At 43.4% G+C, this 20355-nt stretch overlaps 1 protein-coding gene across 1 annotated transcript in view; it reads right to left on the bottom strand.

The window, feature by feature from the left end:
- The window catches only part of CCDC60 (coiled-coil domain containing 60), a 157640-nt gene extending 139104 nt beyond the window's left edge, over window positions 1-18536 (bottom strand). Inside the window, exon 1 of the mRNA XM_058531090.1 lies at window positions 18447-18536. Coding sequence (XP_058387073.1) covers window positions 18447-18536 — 90 coding nt within the window. The remainder of the gene's footprint in view (window positions 1-18446) is intronic.
- Between the last annotated feature and the right edge of the window lie 1819 nt (window positions 18537-20355).

Below are 20355 nucleotides of genomic sequence, written 5' to 3'. Positions count from 1 at the left end.
ATTAAAAAATACATGAATAAAACAAGGAAGCAAAAACAATTAAAGAAGGAAGGAAGGAAGGAAAGAATGGACTAACAAACAAACAAAAAAAAACAAAGGAAGAAAGGAAGAAGGGAAGTAAGAGTCCTAGCTTGAATTCTCCCCAAGTTAGAGCTTGATTTCACTTTCTTTTTTTGTGTGAGGAGGATCAGCCCTGAGCTAACATCTGTTGTCAATCCTCTTCTTTTTGCTGAGGAAGACTGGCCCTGAGCTAACATCGGTGCCCATCTTCCTCTACTTTATATATGGGACACTGCCACAGCATGGCTTGATGAGCGGTGCATCGGTCCAGGCCCAGGATCTGAACCTGCGAACCCCAGGCCGCCGAAGAAGGGCGCACGAACTTAACCACTATGCCACCAGGCAGGATGTGGCAGCTAGTGGAAACCCATTGTTCTCATTGCAACAAGAAGAAAATAAAGATAAATTACCAAAATTATGTTTTCAAAGACATTGAAAAGCCAAGGAAAAAAAAGAAGACTAGAGGGAACTAAAATTCCAGAGGGGGAAGGGTCCTTCCTAGAAACTATGAAAGCCATAAGACAATGGAATGACATCTTTAAAGTGCTAAAAACAAAAACGAAACTCCTTCTGTCCTATGATTATGTATCCAATAAAAGTATCCTTCAAAAATGACGGCAAAATAAAGACCCTACAGACTCACAAAAGCTGAGGGAATTTGTCACCAGCAGTCCTGCACTACAAAAAATACTGAAGCAATTCTCCACGCTGCAGGAAGTTGATCCCTGATGGAAACAGGGACCCACAAGAAGGAATGAAGAGACCAGGAAGAGGAAATGTGCCTTCCTGTTGAGAGAAAATTGACTGGGTAAAACAATATTAATAACCATGTCTTGTGGTTTTATAATAAACATAGAAAAAGCAACAACTGTAATAAAAAGCATTGATAAGGATGACGTTGTTTAGAGAACTTCTGCTTACCAAAAACACCACTAAGGGAATCAAAAGGCCCTGGATGAATATATACATAATGTGACAAAGGACTCATGTCTAGGACATATAAAGAATTTGTACAAATCAATAATAAAAAGACAAATAGCCCAATTAAAAAAAAGAAGACTCCAGTAGATACTTCACAAAAGAGGAACCCAAATGGCCAATCAATATATGAAAATATGCTCAAGACCATCATTGATCGGGGAAACGCAAATTAAAACCACAACGAGATATCGCTACACATCCACTAGAATGCTAAAATTAAAAAGACTAAGTTTTAGTGAGGATGTGGAGCAGATGGAATTCTCATACCTGGCTGACTCTTCGGAACGTAGGTAGTTTCTGATAAAACTAAACATACCACTATTCTATGACCCAGCAATTCCTAAGAGAATTTAGTGTGTATAAATATGTGTGTATATATATACACACATATATATACACATATATACACACATATATATACACATATATACATATATACACACATATATACATATATACACATATATGTACATATACATATATATATACACACATACATATATGGAAATAAGGACGATGAATACAGCTGGCAGATTCCCAATGACTTTGTCTAAGCTCCTGGATCCTGCTATAACTGAAGTCACATCCCGTAAAGAGTTTTCTGCAATGTGAGCCTCTAATTCTCTGTTTTTTTTTTTTTGGCTTCTGCAAATTTGAGGAGGTTTTGTCACTGGAAAATGAAATATTTCTGACAAAATATAACTGTGATAAGCATCTATTTATCCTCAAGAACATATATATGTATATATATATTCAAAAATATTTGTTCACCAAAGACATGTACAAAAAAACCTGATAGCACCATTCTTGTAATAGTTCCATCTCCTTCTCTCCCCAGAACAACACAACCCCAAAGTCCTTCATCAGGTAAATGGATAAATAAATTGTGGTACATTCACACAATGGAGTACTATACAGCAATGAAACTGAACAAATGACAATTACACACGAAAACATGAACAATTCTCACAAAAACAAAGTTGTACAAACGAAGCCAGATCCAAAAGAGTATAAATTGTATGATTCCATTTATATGAAGCTTAAAAAACAGGCAAAACATATTGATGGTGATAGAAGTCAGAATGATGATTACCATTGTGGAGCAGGGGGCTCATGTCTGGGAGGGTTTCTGGGGTTCTGGTAATGCTCTGTATCTTGATTTTGGTGAAGTCACATGGATCTTTTCACCATGTAAAAATTCATCAAACTGCACACTTATATTTGTATACTTTTCTCTGTGTATATTATACTTCAATAAATTTTTTTTAAAAAACATTTGAGTGAAAATAAAATGATTTGGAAAAAATCTAATAGTGGAAAAAGACTTCGGAACACACAGGTGAATGCAAGAAATTGCAAGATTGGTCCTGACGAGAGGCCAATTCTTCAGGCCTTTGTTACAAACCCAAAGTGAAGCCTCTGATATATTTCTCATTTGCATTGCCAGGAATTTAATCTCTGGACAGACATGGGAATAAAGTGAAAAAAGGACCACGAACCACAAAGGAGGAAAACTTGATGGAGACTTTGGAGAAAGTTGACCACGGTACGTGTATCTGGGCGTTGGTATTGTATTGGGAAGGAAGAGAATTCTGATCACGTTCTGAGCTAGACTTTAGAGAGAAATGTTCTAAAAATCTGGTGAGAGATTGATATGAGCTCATGACCAAAGTCTCTGGAAAGAAACATGGCGTTAGATGGGTGGGGGACTCTAGAAAATGTAATTTGAATGAAATGGATATGAAAGAATGAACATGAATACGAAATGAATAACTATGCATAGTTCTAATAGCAAAGCAAGAGGTGCAACCTGTTAGGAAAGCTAGACTTCTACAGAGTGCCAGTGAGCTCAGATATTCAAAGGGATTTCACCAAAGATGGCAGGGAGGGCATGTCCCCAGAAGTGAATAGACTTTTAGAATATACCCAGAAAACCTAAAGGCAAGAATAAGTGGAAACAAAAAAAAAGCAACAACCAACAGCAATCCATTTTAAATAGGATTTGTATTGTTTAGAGCAAGTAAATATACAAGGAAATAATAGGTCCACTCTTTGGGAAAGATCTTGGAATAACTTATTCAACAAATATTTATTGTGTGTCTTCTACAAGGCTGGCGTGTTGCAAATAGTTGTTGAATGAATTAGTGAATTCAAAGATCATTGATGGCGGTCCCTGCCTTGGTGGACCTCTCTGTTGGTGGTGATACAGACCTATGAGCAGATGTGTGATGAAGGCTATGACTCTGGACCCTCACAGAGTTGGGGAGGGAGGAGACAAGGGCGAGAGTCAGAGAACTCTTCTTTCTTTCTTTTTTTTTTGTGAGGGAGATCAGCCCTGAGCTAACATCCAATGCCAATCCTCCTCCTTTTTTTTTTTTTGCTGAGGAAGATTGGCCCTGAGCTAACATCTGTGCCCATCTTCCTCCACTTTATATGGGACACCGCCACATCATGGCGGGACAAGCTGTGCATTGGTGTGTGCCCGGGATCCAAACCTGCGAGCCCTGGGCCACCGAAGTGGAGTGTGCGTAGTTAACCGCTTGCACCACTGGGCTGGCCCCCAGGGAACTCTTCTTGAAGGGAAGAACTTCCTAATCTGTCCTGTTTTAATGAGCCCTGAAGATCTGCTTGGACCCAGTGAACATTTATATCAACAACTAGGAAGAAAATATAGATCAGACCACCTCTAGGTACTGTGCCTACCTCTGGCCCGCCTTCTCTCAGAGAGACCAGGATACTCTGGTTACCTAAGGTACAAGGATCCTAAAATAGGGACTATCTTTATACCCATTTTGTAGATAAGGCTTGTAGTGGCTTGTAGTGAGAGGTGGTTTGCCCAAGGTCATACAGCTGGGAAATAGCAGAGCCGGGGCTCATACTATGTCAGACTCCAGAGCCAGCAATGTTCCCACCACATTCTCCCTCGTTGGACAGAAAGCTGGTTAGATGCCTGTCAAGGTTTCTCTGTGACTCTGTGGTTCTAGGTGATGGGTCCCCATCTTCAGAGTTTCTCAGAACTGAGGAATCTCTTGCTCTGGATTGTTCTGCCTCCTGAATCCAAGAGCGGAATTCTTTGGCTTGGGATCCACTGGCCTGAAATCTACCTGGACTTGGAAACAACGACCATGTCTGAGTGCTTTGTGACCCTGGTTTAATCAGCAGTAGCCGCACACGCTGGTAGATTCATGCTTTCCACACAGCTGTGCCATTTCTGCCTTGAACCCGCTGCGCCTCTGCAGTATCTACTCTTTTTTTAATTCATTTGGGGCCAATAATATGCTTTGTTGGGAACCAGGCTTTGTAAAATGAAGAAATTAGCTACAATGACATTGCGTGGTGTACATTAATGAGTTGTAACTTGATATCAAGTTCATTATCAAAACGCACCCCCCATTTGCCTGAAGCCCTATGCTCTGTGTCTAGTTGGAAAGAAAGCCTCCGTTTTCTTTGTTAAAGCAGAAAAGCAGACCTTCAGAAAATGGCGATTGATGCTGAAAAACCCTACACCCTTAACCGAAACTGCGTGAATTGTGGTCCTGTCAATTACAGCTGGAGGCACCCTCGTGATCTTCTGCTTTTGGTTTAAAACATTACCTGGGCCACTCTGTTATCAATCCTATCTAACAATCTATTTACCTAAAGTACACAATTACAGAACGGGCTCCCATTACAATCCACGGCAGACGAAAGAACATTCATGAAACAAAGATGCTGCGGGACTGGATGGCTCAGCAGTTGGTCTAAAAGGCCGCCTTCCCTTGGTGTCCAAGGGGCCAGGCTGTCTAGGTTTTTTTTCTTCTCATTTTAAACAGATGAAATTGTTACAAGAATTAAAGAATCTAAAAGGAGGTAACAAATATTATTAGGTGTCATGATACAAAGGGGAGGGGGGTGGGGAGAGAGGACGGAGGAGGAGAGAAGAAAGAGAGAGAGGAGAGAGGAGAGAGGAGAGAGAGAGAGAGAGAAAGAAAGAGAGAGAGAGAGGAGAGAGAGAGAGAGAGAGAGAAGGAGGGTGGAGAGAGAGGGAGGGGAGAGGGAGGGTAGAGAGAGAGATATGAAGGGAAAGGAGAGAGACCTTCAATGCACAGCTTCCAAATCTGCAGTGAAATAAAAACTGCTTTCTTCGGAGCGACATTTTTTGACTTTCCCTGAATCAGGGCTGACTGCTTAGGGGGCATCTGACCTCTGAGCAAATCCCACCCCCTTCCTTAAGGCCCCAATCATGGATTAAATGCAGGCCCTTTAGGTGCCAGAAGTGGCTCTCTTCCTTCACAGGCAGACAAGGAACAATGGAGTTCAGTTTCCTTTCAAGTCAATTTGCAGTAGGACCATGTTCTAACATCAAAAAGGGAGAAAAGGGACACTTTGTTTTGTGAGTAACCATGAGACGGCTGCATTTGATGTGACTTCTGTGGACAGTGTGACACCCTCCCCCGGAATGCTCCTGTGACTTCTGATGAGCTCCGAAAGGCATTGGCTGCAGAGGATGTGGGCTGAAGGAGTGTGGTCTGGAACTGAATTTGGAGGCTTGAGAATGAAGCCATGTCTCCATCCAAGCTAATATTAGCAGCTCTGGGCATTGTGCAGAGGGGAAGAAAATGGGTCTTTGGGGCCAGACGGGCCTGGTTTTGAGTCTCGGCTTTTCCATCACGCAAGTCACTTTTTGTCTCTAAGCCTCAGTTTTCTTCTCTGTAAAATGGAGGTGATAACACCTTTCTCACAGGGTTGTCGTAAGGCCTCAAGATAATGTTTGTAAATCATCTAGCGCATTGTGAACCCTGAGTAAATGCTAGGATGATAGGATAACAAGATGGACCAACAGGTACTATAGTGTAGACTGAGGAGCCAAGATAGGACAAGCATCAGACTCCAGATGAAAGTGAGAAAGACCACCTGGAAGGAATCTTCAAAGTAGCTATAGGAGAACGGGTCCTCAATTCTTATCCACTCTGAGAATATAAAAATAGACAATGGACGGGGGAGAGGGATTTGTGAAGTGATCTCTTCCACAACAGCTGCTAGGATGCTTTGAATTCTGACCTCAAAGGGAGGAGGATGCTCCATCCTTCACTTCACAATGAGTGACAGAGAGGCCTCTGTGGGACTGTTTAAGAGCTTAAAATGTGACCCCTGAAGATGGGGTACTGGTGGGCTCGTCTCTGACACCCTCCTGGAAAATCCAGAGCACAGAGGCAGGCTGGGGAGTGCTTCCGGGGCAGGGTAGAGAGATGGAGAGTAGCTCGTGCTGGGTTAGGAAGTGGTGCTGTCTTCAATGGTGTGTCAAGGGTGTGTGAAACCTGGGGACAAGATGTGACACCCAAGGCAGGAACATCAGCCTGGGATTCAGCCCCCAACAGTCCCCACCAGAAGCCCAGGAGACCCCAATGTTGGAATTCCAGGTGGAGTGGACTACTGGTAAACCAGAATCTGAGGGGCGTGCACAGCAGACAGACAACGTGTAGAGAGCTGGAATCAATCAGAGGAGAACTTCCAAAGAGCCACTGAAAGTGCTTACGGGAGAAAGAGCCAGCTTTAGACACCTGCTGGGCCCAGAGAGAATAGAGACATCTTATGACAGTGCCAGTAAGAACTTTCCTGTGCCCCCTATTTTCCCTCTCAACCAACACAGTTACAAAGCTAAGGAGAGGGAGGGATCTCCACGAGTGAAGAAAGGGGCAGGCCCCACACTTCCCTCCCTGGTGGCAGGTGGTCTGCATGAAACCATCCACAACAGGCAAGAGAGGGATCGTACTCTTCTCCTTGAGGGAAGGTTGAAGGGTTGCTTAATATATTAAGATCTTGAATCAATGCTTTTAATTTCTGAATCATGACTGTGTCTTGTGACTTAAAGAGACTGCAAGACTGGCAACCACCCAAGGGCAAGTAGAAAAGGCACTAGGTACCTTGTTTTTATGCCTGGGGCTGGAGAAAAGCTCCCCCCACTGAAAATATTAGAAGGGAGCCGTGATAAGCAAAAATAATTTCTGTTTTGATTAGATCCCAGGCTTCGTTCAATGAGCAGGTTACTTCTGTGATTAGTGACATTACAAAAGACAGAATGGAAGCTTTGTGAGGTTTTGGGAGCGGACAGGAGTGGATGGAGAGTCCTGTGGAATGTGTGTCAGTTGCTGACTTCAGGGACTTCTGGGGTGAGTGGAGTGTCCTTGAAACACCCCCTGGACTTTGATCTTGGTGGGTGAGGACAAGCCGGAAGTGAATAGCCTATGGGATGCAGTAAACATTTTCTCTACCCCGACAAGCTTCTCAAAGCAGGTGGTCTACCTTCTTTATGCTCTTCTTTGGAGAGTGGGGACATATTCTCCTTCAACCCACCGACCCCCATAAAAAGTCAGGCTTGCTTTCTTAAGTAATATGTAATGGTTAAAAATGGGAACTCCGCAATCTCACCCAACTTGAGTTTGAATGCCAGATGGTCCCTAACTAGCTGTGGGACTCTGATCAAGTTATTTAACCTCTCTTAGCCTCAGTTTCCTCACCAGCAAAATGGGGTTAATAGTGCCTACCTCTTGGCATTGTAGAGTGAATGGAATTAGATAATTCACACAAAGGCACATGGCACATAGTAAGTACTCAACCAGTAGTATTGGTGATTTCTATTATCATCATCATGACTATATAATGTGCCATTTATTTAATCTTAAAACATCGACAGCATTTTTAACCTCATGGAGGATATGAAAGCATCCTTCATTTTCTATCCCCAGGACAACCTTGAGAGCATGATGATTCATGAGGAGATAGATTTTTTTTTCTCAATACCTATACTATCTATCTTTGACAAAAAACCTGATGTTGGCATTATGCACAACAGAACTTGGGGGTGGTTGGGATGTACATAAAGCACTAAGAGGTAGAATGCTATTAATCATAAATTAACCTCAGTTATTATTCTGGACGCAGTCTTTACGGGCATTATCTTGTGAAGATTCAATTGCAGGTGAGAAAACTCAACATCAGAGAGGTGAAGCAGACAGCCTAAGGTCACAGAGCAGGCAAGCAGCAGCAGAACCAGGACACAAACCCTGGAATGATCCACGACCCAGGTGCTAAGTCAAGGAGCCCTGACATGAGTTTGTCTGATCAACCAACGAAACTCAAGTATTGCTCTTTATTGAGACAGTGTACATCTCAAGCCCTGGAGCTGCAGAAATAGGGGACAAGGAGGGTTATTTGTTGGTTTGAGGCAGGGACGGAAAAGGTGACGAGGCTCCTTAGAGTTAAAGAATCATCCAGGCTGCCTACTCTAGTTCCCATGGACCCTGCAGAAGGCTCCTTGACTCCTACCATTTTTCCATCCCCCGTGAGGATGCCAGATTCATGTTCTCTCAAATTCCTTGGTACCTGTCAACAAGCTTTGCTTCCTGAGTTTTGAAAAGCCTCTTTTAAAAGGTCTAAAAATATCAAAGAAGCAGTTTGATTACTAGAGGATAGGATCAGCTAATAGGCAATAGCAACAGAGGTGAGAGTCATGTGCTAATTGACTTTTGGGCATTTTTTTCAAGGGCTCTTGGAAATACAACATTTTAGTCATGTTACTCTTTTGGCTGCCTTTTCCTGAATGCATAAAAAATGATCAGCATGAGCGTCCTCATCTCTGGAAATGTCAGTATTTAAATGTTTTAATGCTTGATATTTGGGAGCCAATGGCTTTGATTTCTAAGTGGAAATAAAGAGACAGCATTTAATAAGCACTTACTATGTGCCAGGGGCTTTTCTTAGCCTTATCTCATTGATCCTCCCAACAACTCTACAAAACAGGAACTGTTATTATTTTCATATGCGAGACAAGGAAACTGAGGCACAGAGGGTAACTTGTCCAAAGTCACACATGTAGCAAGTATTAGGATGGTATTCGTATTTATGGATCACCCAGCATATGCTGGGGATATATCTGTGAATAAAAACATTTGTGGCTCTAGCCCAAATGGAATTTATAGTTACCTGAGGGATGTGTCGCCTCACTCAGTACGTGGAGCTATCCTTGGTCCTGAGAATAGAGACTAGACAGAATATTGAACTTCTAGCCAGTGCCAGGCACTGTGCTAGGCTCTGAGGATACAATCCTGAGCGAGGCATATTCCTGTTCCTCAAGGAGCTCCAAGTCTAGTGGTGGGATCGGACAAATAAACAGATAATTATGATGCGGGTATTTTCTTTTTCTTTTTTTTTTTGTAGAAAATAAAAAATTCATCAGGTCAGAGCTTGGATTTAGACTGAATCTATTTAACTAGATATTTACTCAAATTATTCTACCCAATTAAGTTGTTTACGATTATCAACATCTCAGCCACACAAAGTCCAGAACCTTATTCCTCATTAGCTGGACCTGTCTTCCTCTCCGTTTTATCTAGAAAGTCTTGGCAGTGTACTGACCTGGGATCAAAATATGCCTTTCTTAAAAATGTGACTCTAATTAGGAATGGTTTATAAATCTTCGTTAAAATGAGCATTATTTAGAAAGACGAGTCTAAGCCACATACAGTTTCCCCCACCCCATCCTTAGCTGTGTTTGTGTTCCGGAAAAGCTCACTAGCATATTTAGCAAGAGCTCAAGAAAATGAAAAATGTCCTTGTCTGTGGTCACGGGCACAGTCATATTCTTGTTTGCATTGCCTACAGCTAAAATTGGCACTTTCCTTTTTCTGCCAGAGACTTTTGAATATACTCTTTAAAAATCACAGCAACAGATGCCCCTTTTGGAGAGATACTGTCTACTGCCCCTTCTTACTGCAGTCAACAGCTGATCTTAAGAGCACAGCATCTCTCTAGTTAGCCAGTCCTGGATTCAAATCCTAACTCCACCACCTACTTATCTGGGTGTCTCTGGGAAACTTCTCCAAGCCTCAGTTTTTCATCTCTACAAATAGGGGTAATGATAGCACGTGCCCCACAGGATTGAGGGGTTAATTTTAATAATAATACAAGGCACCGGATGCACAATAGATGCTCAGTAAGTGATATCCATTATTTGCTCTCTAGAGTCACATGGCAAGGGGGGAGCCCCAAAAGTGCCAGGTTAGATTTCCTGGTTCTGCAGATGAACGTGAGGAAATCAGAGAGGTTAAGTGATTTGTTCAAAGTCATACAGCTAGGTAGTGAGAGAGCTGGGATTAGAACTCAGTCTCCTAATTGTAGGTGAGGGCCATGCCTGTCCCACCACCGTTCAGAGCTCTGGAAACATCTTGTCATGGAAAATCAGAGAGAGAGAGAGAAGAGAATGTTCTAGAAGGAGGAAGATGGTGGCGGTCATGGCATATTCAAAAACCAGTTTGGCTTCTGAGTAGGGACCAAGTAATGAGAGATGAAGCTGGAAAAGCTGGCAGGGACTAGATCATGCAGAGCCTTTTAAACCTCGTGCAAAATACTGATCTTCATTTTGAGAGCAATGGAGGACCACTTAATTGTTTTAACCAGGGCAATGACAATATCTTACTGGCATTGAGAGAAAATGGATTGAAAGGTCAGATTGAAGGTAAGGAGGGCAGTTAGGGGGCTGGTAGAATAGCCCAGGCTAGAGACCATGGTGCCCTAGACCAGGTAGTGACCTTGGGGAAGGAGGCAGCATCCATAGAACACCTTCCCTAAGGCAGTTGATTGGATGTAAGGGATGATGGAGAAGAAGAGGTCAAAGACGAAGCTTGGGTTCTGCCTGAACAACTGGGGACACGATGGCATCATTTATTCAAATGGGGAATGTTTCGCCGTCAGATAAGCACTCAACTGGAAAAGATATTCAGGACTTTAGAAGTCCTCTACCGCCATGGTTCTCAACCAGGGATGATTTTGTCACCTAGCGGACATTTGGCAATATCTGAACACATTTTTGGTTGTCACAAGTGGGGGTGCTACTGACATCTAATGAATAGAGGCCAGTGATGCTGTTCAACATCCTACGATGCACAAGACAGCCTATCAGCCCAAAATGTCGATAGTGCCAAGGTTGAGAAACCCTGCTTTGCTGAAATTCAAAGCCTTCAAAGAAGTAACATGTTAGACCTTTCTGGTTATTGAAAGCTTTGTGGAAATTCATGGAGCAAAGTCCTCCCTAATTTGACAACCCCTGGAATAGAAACTTGGGTAACTTTGTGTATGGAGAGGGAGAGTATGGAAAGATTTATCTCCTGGAGCTCTGTGGGAGAGCATTTTGTCAGACAAGGTACAAAGAAAGAATTTGCTCCTTGGAGGAGAATGGTGATACACACCCCCAGCCGATGTGTTAGAATATAAGTTCTAGCTTTAGTTCGTGTCTCATTGGTATAAGACAAGTCTACATCCAGCCAATGTTGAAGATTCAGATCAGATGGCTTCACTGCATGTTTCTTCCCTTGATAGAACTTGTTTCTATCTCCAAGCTCCTGTACATTTTTTGCCTTTCTTTTTGGTACTTATCTGTCATCTTGATTTGTGGTTATTTACGAATTTTCTCTCCAACAGAATTGTGGATTCCTTGGGAGATGACCCCAGGTCTGATTCATCTTAGTGTCCCCAAAACATCTGTCATGGTAGGTGTTAAATATACATCTCAGAAAGTGACCCTGACCATGTACCAGGCTACAATGGAACATTATTTTCTGTTCTTCCTGCCACCTACCTACAGTCCACCATGGACCCCTCGAAGCCTCTGATAATGCTGAAATCCATTCCAGAAACTATCCCAACTGTATAATCTTTCCACTTTGTGAAATCCAGAAATCCCGAGGCACTTCCAGGCTGGCTTGCAAGCTGATCGCCAGACGTGGCTAATTTTTGAGTTATTAAATAAAACTACCAGTTGCATAAATTCCAATTTAGGAAGAGATACATTAGATCAAAATTGAGCCCCACGAGAAATTTTCTCAGCAGAGTTTGAAAACAGGAATTTAGAAGGGAAAATGCCACCATCTCATGATAGAAGGTATCCCATTACCAGTGATTATGATTTTGAATTTAGCTGTCAAAAAGATCTCCCAGAAAAATATGTTGGTTTGTTCAGTCCAAGAAAGGTTTAATTGGCTTCTGTCAGATTTCATGTAAATGCTACTTGCTGCTGAACCCCACATGGATTCTCCAGCTTTTGAATTTAACAGCTGATGGCTGAGTCTTTGGAGGCTATGGGAATGCTGAAACGGGGTCAGTAATAGGACTCTTTTCATAGTTGTGCAAAGGCTTGTGTAACCAGAGTTTCTTCAAGCCCCTCCCAATGGTAGAAATAGACGAGGTCATGAGAATCAAGATGGCGCACGTTCCACCGTCTCAGCTCTCTCTTCATGTTATTCCCTGTAAGTATATTTTTCGTGGTTTCCAGAAGGGTGTCCCATATGATTGTCTTTTTCACTTCTGTATCCCCGATATCTAGAATCATGCTTGGCACATATTGGAGCTCAGTAAATATTAGTTGAATGAACGTTCGCACTAGGGGTCTCCACTCTTCCCCTGGCTCCCCCAGCCCTCTGATGGGTACTGCGCTGTTTTTAAAAGTACCACTATGGCCAAGTACCCTTGAGATTTCTAGGTAGCTGTTGTGTAGGGTAGAGGTTGTCTGATTTTTTAGGTTACTCTCTGTCAGCGTGTTGCTTGGGACTCCCACTGTCTGAGTTCTTGGGAAATCATTTGTGGGAGTCACTGCTGTTTAGTCAATTCAATACCCATCTCCAATACCTTCACCTCTCCCTTGCCCCTTCTTTCTGCACTCATGTTAGATACACACTTTCCCAGCCATTCTTGCAGTCAGAAAAGGCAGCTGACACTGTTCTGGCAAATGAGACGTAAGAGAAAATATGCTGTGAAGGTTCCTGGAAAGCCTTTGTCTGCCCTAAAGGGGACAAATGTAGCTCTTATTCTCCACTTTTTCCTCTTTCTGCTGGAATATGAATGTGATGCCTGGAGGTGGGGCAGCCATTCTGTGACCACAGGGAAAAGGACTCGCCAGTCCTGACATTAATGAGCTCTTGAACCAATGCCAGCAGGCATCCACCTCCAGATTTCTTATATGAGAAAAATAAATTCATGCTTGTTTACGTCACCACTGTTCAGTTTTCCTCTTACTAGCAGCCAAAAATGATCCTAATTGATATTCAGGGTTTTCCTTTTCTCACTTCCTTCTGGTTCTCCACGGGATTCAAACATGAGCAATGGGACTGGACTGAGAGTTAAATCCAAGGGACTCAAATCATGCTCAGGGGCACCCCCTTTTTTACAACTAAGGTTTTAACTGGGTTAAGCATTTCTGCCCTCAGGATGAACTTTCTCCTACAAGGTACTTCATCCTTCATGCAAATATGCTCTCAAACCAATTCTAAAAAATATCCCTACACCCGCTTCTTCCCTTCTACCATTAAGCTGGGGCTTGGCCTCACTGATGACAGACCCCACTCTGTGACTTTACAGTTAACACTTAGCTTCCTCCAGACTTCCTATCTGGGCTGACCACACCTTCAAAATGGCGATGGTGGCACTCCTGTCCAATCACAAAAGAGAGAGGAGCACATGATAACCACTGTCCTCACTGATTGTGGGTCAACTGTACCGAGATTGTGCTCAGTATTTCACATGGATTACTTTATTTAATCCTTCCAAAACGTCTATGAAGTAGACCCTATTATTATTCAACCCATTTCACAGAACCTCATATTAGAGAGTGTCAAAGGAAGGATTTGAGCCCCCCTTTGTCTGACTTCAAAGGCAGAGCTCCGACACAGTCGCTAAGCTTATATGAAATCAACTAGACTCTTTGCTGTGTTTTCTTCTACCGCCCCCTCCCCCACCGTCACCTCCCCATGCTGAGCAGCTGCCTCCTTGCAGATGAGACAAAGAGCTTGCTTCCCTTGGTCCAGCATAACGAGAGCGCCTATCGTTCTTCCTGTGTTCGGGGGTATTGAACACAAGCCTTCCCCGCATGCGTCCTGATTTATCATGGAGGGGAGCCCACTGTCACGTGGGCATGCAATTAGACACAGCAAGATTCACCAAGGCAAGATTACCAGTCCAAAGCGTCAGAGCATAAAGGAGAAAACAAAACAAAACAGCAACTTGAATTCTGCAATTGTTTCACGCAGTGGTAGCCGTGGAGCCAGAAGAATCTCCTGGAGAGAGAAAGGGACTCATTGCTGTTTTCCTGGCCTAAGTCATGAGTGATAAAGAAATGAAGGTGCTGCTGGCTAGGATTCTTCAGAATTGAATCTCAAGTGGTTGTTAGATCTTTTATTTTATTTTATTTTTTCAGGGTAATCAGTGATTCAGTGCAGGAGGCGTGGCTGCGGTGATCAGAGGCCAGAGAAATCGCCCAGCCATGAGCTCACTTCGAACAAAGACCAATGACTCACCACTTACCTCTTCAGGCCACAATTCCTCCTATCTGAACAAGGAGGAAAACCATTTCATGTTTGCGGTGGAAACGTGTTGTGCTGGGAGTCCAGTGTCTCTTGTTGGAGGAAATCTTTTTGAAATATCTTGCTTCTCCTTTTCTGATTCCAGGCAGCTGGGTGTACAGTGGACTGAACTTCTGATCCTTTCTCTGAGCATCTCCATTCTCTCCACAGGGGTGGGGGGTTAGGGGGTGGAAATGCTCAGGCCAAGGTCTCCTCCATACCTGAATTCTGCCTAGTTTTCCCCCTTCTCCTCACACCTGCAAACTCGCCTCTCTGCAGAGGACTAGACTCTGGGACTCTTCAAGCCTCAGTCTACCCAGGTGCAAAAGGAGGTTAATAACAACACCTCTATCACAGAGTGGATAAAAGGATTGAACAATAATGTCATAACAGCTAACATTGCATAGTATTGACTCTGTGCTAGGCTCTATTCTAAGAGATTTACCCATATTAACTCATCTCATCCCCACAAGAATCCCATGAGAAAGGAGCATTCCTAGCTGTATTCCACCCATTCTAAGATGCACATTTTCTTTCCACATTTTAACATCTCTGAAACTGGCGCACATCCTATAATGGAAACAGCTTATAGTTTAATCAGTAGAGTTTTCTTTCTTAGTGGCACAAAAAAATGTGATGCATCTTGAAATAGAAGGCGTCTTAGCTAAAATATGGTGCACGCGTTTTGCAGATGAGGAAACTGAGACACAGAGAGGAACTGATTTGCTTAAGGCCTCACACCCAGTTAAGTGGCAGAATTGGGGTTTGAGCCCACATAGTTTGCTGAAGAATCTGCTCTTTTAATCACTAAGCTAGAATATCAGTGGAACACCCAGTATGATTCCTGGCTCTTAGGATCTGCCCAAATTAGAGAATCTTCCTTTCTCTCTGGGTTTTTAATGACGGCGAGGTAGAAACTTCAGGCACCAGGAGACAGAGCTTGTATAAAGGATTCCACAGCTTTATAGTTTTTGCCAAATATCATTTCCATTCTAGAACATGGAGGGGGCTGTGCTAAGTGCCTCTATTTTTTTAGCCTTTTCCAAGGAAGAAAATGTGGGTCCATGGTATCTACACATGCCCTGCTCCCTCCCTCCCCCATGGCTAATCCCACTAGACTTCTCTTTTGCTTCCTTGAGAAATAAAGGGAAAGAGAAGCCCCTAAAAAGATTAGGGAGGCCGACATAGGAAGAGCTAGGAAGTTTCCTCAACAAAAGATGTTCAAGCAGAGGATTTGCATGTATTATTCATATTCCTTCCGTTGAAAAAAACTACATGAAGATGTTGTACAAGGCAGGGTGCCATTGTAACATTAGTTATGGTAACAGCAACTTCCATCCCCGTGAGAAGGAAAATGGCTAGCTTCAGAGGGCTTCAGGACACATGGGGGTGCTTTCCCCAAGGGTCACCCATTACACTAGCACACAGTGGACTCAGGGTGAGTGAGAATGGCATGCAGCCCAGTAGGGCCTCACCTTCCTCCTCTGAGAAGCCAGATCATTCCTTGGATCAATTCTCATTGGACACTTACCTACACCTGGCATTTGTTATTCTCTTTTTATGTGTCATCTGTCCCCTTCACACCCCCCAAACAAACCTGAAAACTATTTGAAGCCAGAGATTGTGCCTTACACCTTCTTTTTGTATTCCCCGTGGTGCATGTTGACCACTATCACTGCTTGATTAGCATGGTGAGGCGGAGAGGGCTTGAACTCTGGAGCTAGACAGATCTGAGTTCTAATCCCTGCTCTGTTCCTTGCGGGCCGGGTGTCCTTGGGTAAGGGACCTGTCCTCGCTGAACCTCAGTGTTGCCATCTGTCTCAAGAGGAGGTAACAGTTCACACCTTGAGGTGTTGTAGATGGTTCTCAAATATCAGACGTGATGACTTTAGCTCAGAACCTGGCTGAATACTGGTGAATACTCAATATGTGCCAAGTATCGTTGTTGTTATTATCATCACTGTGATTATTATTGATCTAATTTACACCAGAAGTCAATCCTAATCTCTACATATTTTCTTGTGGCTTGACACTTTCCACTTAGCCTCGTTTAGGTTAATCAATGCTTTATGGTAGCTCTAAAAAGTTGAAATTTCTAAAGGCACAATCCTTCAGGTGTGAACCAGGGACACCCTGAGGTTTTCATTATTTCCTAGAAAGTGGGGTGAGGGAAGCAGGATTTCAATGAGCTTTAGTGCTTGAGGTCTTAGTTTATACAAAACTTCCTGGGAAGCCTTCTTCCCTTCTCTTGACCTCCCTGGATGCCGCTACACTCCTCCCAAGAAAGAGATAGCATCCCAACCTCTGTATCTTCCTCTACTTTCTTCCTCTCTATCCCAGGATGGAAAACTCTGCTGCATTTACTTAGGTACATGGCTTCTTCTCTCTCCAAATCTGACACACACACACACTCACACACACACTCACACACACGAGTCTGTCCCTTCTCTGTCCCTACAACACCCATGATACTTCTCCAGCACATTCATCACCTTGCATTATAATTATCTATTTCTTACCTCTTTCACTCCCAATCCCAAACATACACACTATAGATTGTGAAATTTTTAAAGGCAAGTCTCATTTGTTACAAGAGCAAGCGTTCAGCACATAACAGGAGTTCCATAAATGTTTGCTAAATGAATGAAATAACAATACAACTAAACTCTAGGGAGTACTTATATGTGTTGAGAACTGTTCTAGGAGCTTGGGGCATATCATTTAATGCTCTCAGCAATCCCACGAGGAGGCACTATGGTATCCCCATTTTACAACTGGCGACACTGAAGCAGAAAAGTTCTGTGACTTGCCCAAGGTCACAGAGCTGCTAAGAGACAGACCCAGGGTTCAAACCCAGGCTATTTGGGTCCACCGCCCATGCTCTCACACTCACCTTTGCTTCTGAACTGTCTACCTCGCTCCTCATTCCTTCCCTCATTCTCTTCCCCCACTGCTATGCTGGGAAGTTCAGTCCCAGAGGGGGCTGCTCTGGATGGAACCCACGTCTGTGTAGTATTTTGAGATGAGAGGAGACACATGAAGACTGCATCTTGCAGAGTGAGCTCACTAAGAGGGCTGAGCAATGAGGAGTGTATAAAGATGTGTTAATCCTTAGAAAATAGAAGCTCAGGAACACTTTGGGCTACCACATAAGCACGGGTGAGTTGTAAGCTCTCTTTTGTGCATTGACTATCCCCACCCCGGGGGCAGGACTCTGAGCCATAAGATACCCCACTGTGGATGGACCACGATGGGCCGGCATTGCCTCTGACTCTGCCTCCCACTGTTCACCTGCCTTGGCCAATCAATGGCAATATAGGGGTTTGTGGATATAATAACAAAGACACACTTTATGACATAACTGGCCTACCCAGTTATAATCATTTAAAAACAGAAACACTTGACTCCGGTCATTAAATACACACCGATGATTTTTCTTTGTCTTTCAAATCAACAGCAGTATTTCATGTCACATCTACACATTATCAAGTGTTAGCACCACACTAAACAATTTCCACATCTTACTTCACTTCGTCCAAACACTGTTCCCGCCTAGTTGATGTTCCTGTTCTCACTTCGCAGACGCGAGGAAATCAAGGCTCAGAGATGCTAAACAACTTGTCTAATGTCAATAGCTGGTGAGGAGCAAAGTCAGTCTTCAAAACCAAAAGTTTGGCACTCTGCAGTCTCTCCGTAAGAGAGAGGAGGTGCATGTACCCTGAGCGCAGCAGATCTCTGAAAATAATTTCTGCGACCACAAACCTACAATTCATCTTAATTTTTTTCTGATGTCCTACAGTGTCACTGTCGATTTAGTCCATCATTTTGGAATTACTAGCTAATAGGCCGGCCCAGCTCACCATTCTGGCTGGCACTTTCATTTTTTATGAGAAGCCAACCGTTGATAGCAACAGGGATGCGTGTCGACAATTTAATTACACCATGACTCTTCTCTCTTTCCCTGTCCCTTGTTGGTCTAATTCCTATTTCACTTGGTCTAGAAAACATGATTGGTTTTGGCCGAGAGAGGAGACTTACCAGTGTTAGATGCTCTGAGGCATAAAAGGGCCAGAGGACCCCCGAGTTGTGGGATCTCTGCATCTTCTTGGTGGCTGGTACCTTGGTCATCTTGGAAATCCTTCAGACTTAGCCTGTGCTCCCAAGGGAAGGCGTTTTCCAGATTCTTCTACTTCAGCAGCCGCTGGTGTGAAGGGCTCCAGCAACTTCTCCTTGACCCCCAAGTGCCAATTGCACAGACTCCAAAGAGATTTCTGACCCAGGAGTAATGGGAAGACAACTCATCTGAGTTTCCCACAAACAGGATAAGGAAGTCCAGGGTGGAATCAGTAATTTCAGGCAGCCTGAAATCACTCACTGTTCAGAAAGTTGGAAACTTTTATGAACTTTCCCTCTCTTTGGAAGGGGACATCTTTTTCACCCATAAACAAAAATAAAATATGAACTAAGAAAATAACACTCCACTGATGAAGGCAGAGGGGGGCCCATGGAGGGACCCCCCAGATCCTCCTCTTAAGGAGACCCCAGCTTGAGGCTCAGCTTCCGGCTGAGAGGGACACACAGCGGCTTCTAACTGTAAGGCTGGGGCCAACTCTGTTGCCTGGCAACGAGACGCCATGGAAGGCTTCCTCATTGGCTGGGATTGGTGGAGGCGGGGTCGCGAACTCGCGAAGGTTGCTGGGATACTGGCCAGGAGCAGGCGGCTGGCCAGGGAACTAAATTCTACAAACTCTCTTCTCTTTCTCTTCTCAGGACTGAGAACCTCGACGCTTTCTTTCTGGCAACTACAAGCGACTCCTTCCTTTCAAAGTCTGCTCTGTCCTGCCACTAACCCACTAATGATTTCTTGTGCCTTGGGTTGGTAGCTCGATGTGTGCCTTTTGCCCTGCAATTATCTTAACCTGAGATGCCTATTTCTCTCCTTTTTCTACCTGATAGACAAACTCCTAGTCATCCTTCAAAGCCTGTATATGCATATATATACAACACACACACACACATACCTACACAAATATATATGTGTATATATATGGATATGTGCGTATGGCATCTATTTAGTGCTTAGAATGTACTAGATACTGCTCTAAGTGTATTACATATATTAGCTCAATCCTCACAGAAAGTGTTTAAGGAAGGTATTTTATGACCCTATTTTACAGATCAGGCAACTGAGGCACAGAGAGATTGAATGACATGCATAAGGTCACACAGAAAGTACCTGAGCTGGGATTCAAAGCCAGACCTGTTTGATTCTAAAACCCAAGCTCTTACCCACTAACCTACGTTACCTGGGATAAGATGCCTAACTTTGCTGAGCCTTGGTTTCCATATCTTTAAAATGGGGAAAATAACTTTACCACAGGTTGTCAAGCATTAAAACAGACAATGTATGTAAAGCCTAGGCTCATGAGAAGCCATAGTTAAGTGGCAACTATTATTATTATTTCCTGACACCCCATCCCTGGGAAGAATTAGTCATTCTTACAATGCAGTGTTCATTTCACAGCAAGTATTAATACTAATATTTATTGATCACTTGCTCTGTGCCAGGTGCTCTGCTAAGCACTTTACATGCATTAATTTATTTAATCCTTCCAATAACCCTATGGGGTGGAGTCCCAGCTTGTAGAAGATTTACTGCTCATGTTCTGATTTGCATGCTTTATCCTTGGCATTATTTCACTCTAGATCAATCTAACTCATGTTTTATCTCTACACCTTGAGCTGCTGAGGATAATGTCATCATGGCCACACGATGACCTCATCTTCTCTTTAGAAGGTGTCTGCTACAAAATGTCATGCCACAGAATGCAAACTGCCCAGCCATGCAGCCCCAGATGCTGACACCTGGAAGTCATTGCTTTCTTGCCATAGTCTGAAGACTGAGTCTGACCTTCCCTTTCACCGGAGGTGTTGGGCCTCCTACTTC

This window comes from Diceros bicornis, chromosome 35 (assembly GCF_020826845.1).
Source record: "Diceros bicornis minor isolate mBicDic1 chromosome 35, mDicBic1.mat.cur, whole genome shotgun sequence".
In the NCBI taxonomy this organism is placed as follows: domain Eukaryota; kingdom Metazoa; phylum Chordata; class Mammalia; order Perissodactyla; family Rhinocerotidae; genus Diceros; species Diceros bicornis.
This window is presented reverse-complemented; position numbering and strand designations above follow the sequence as displayed.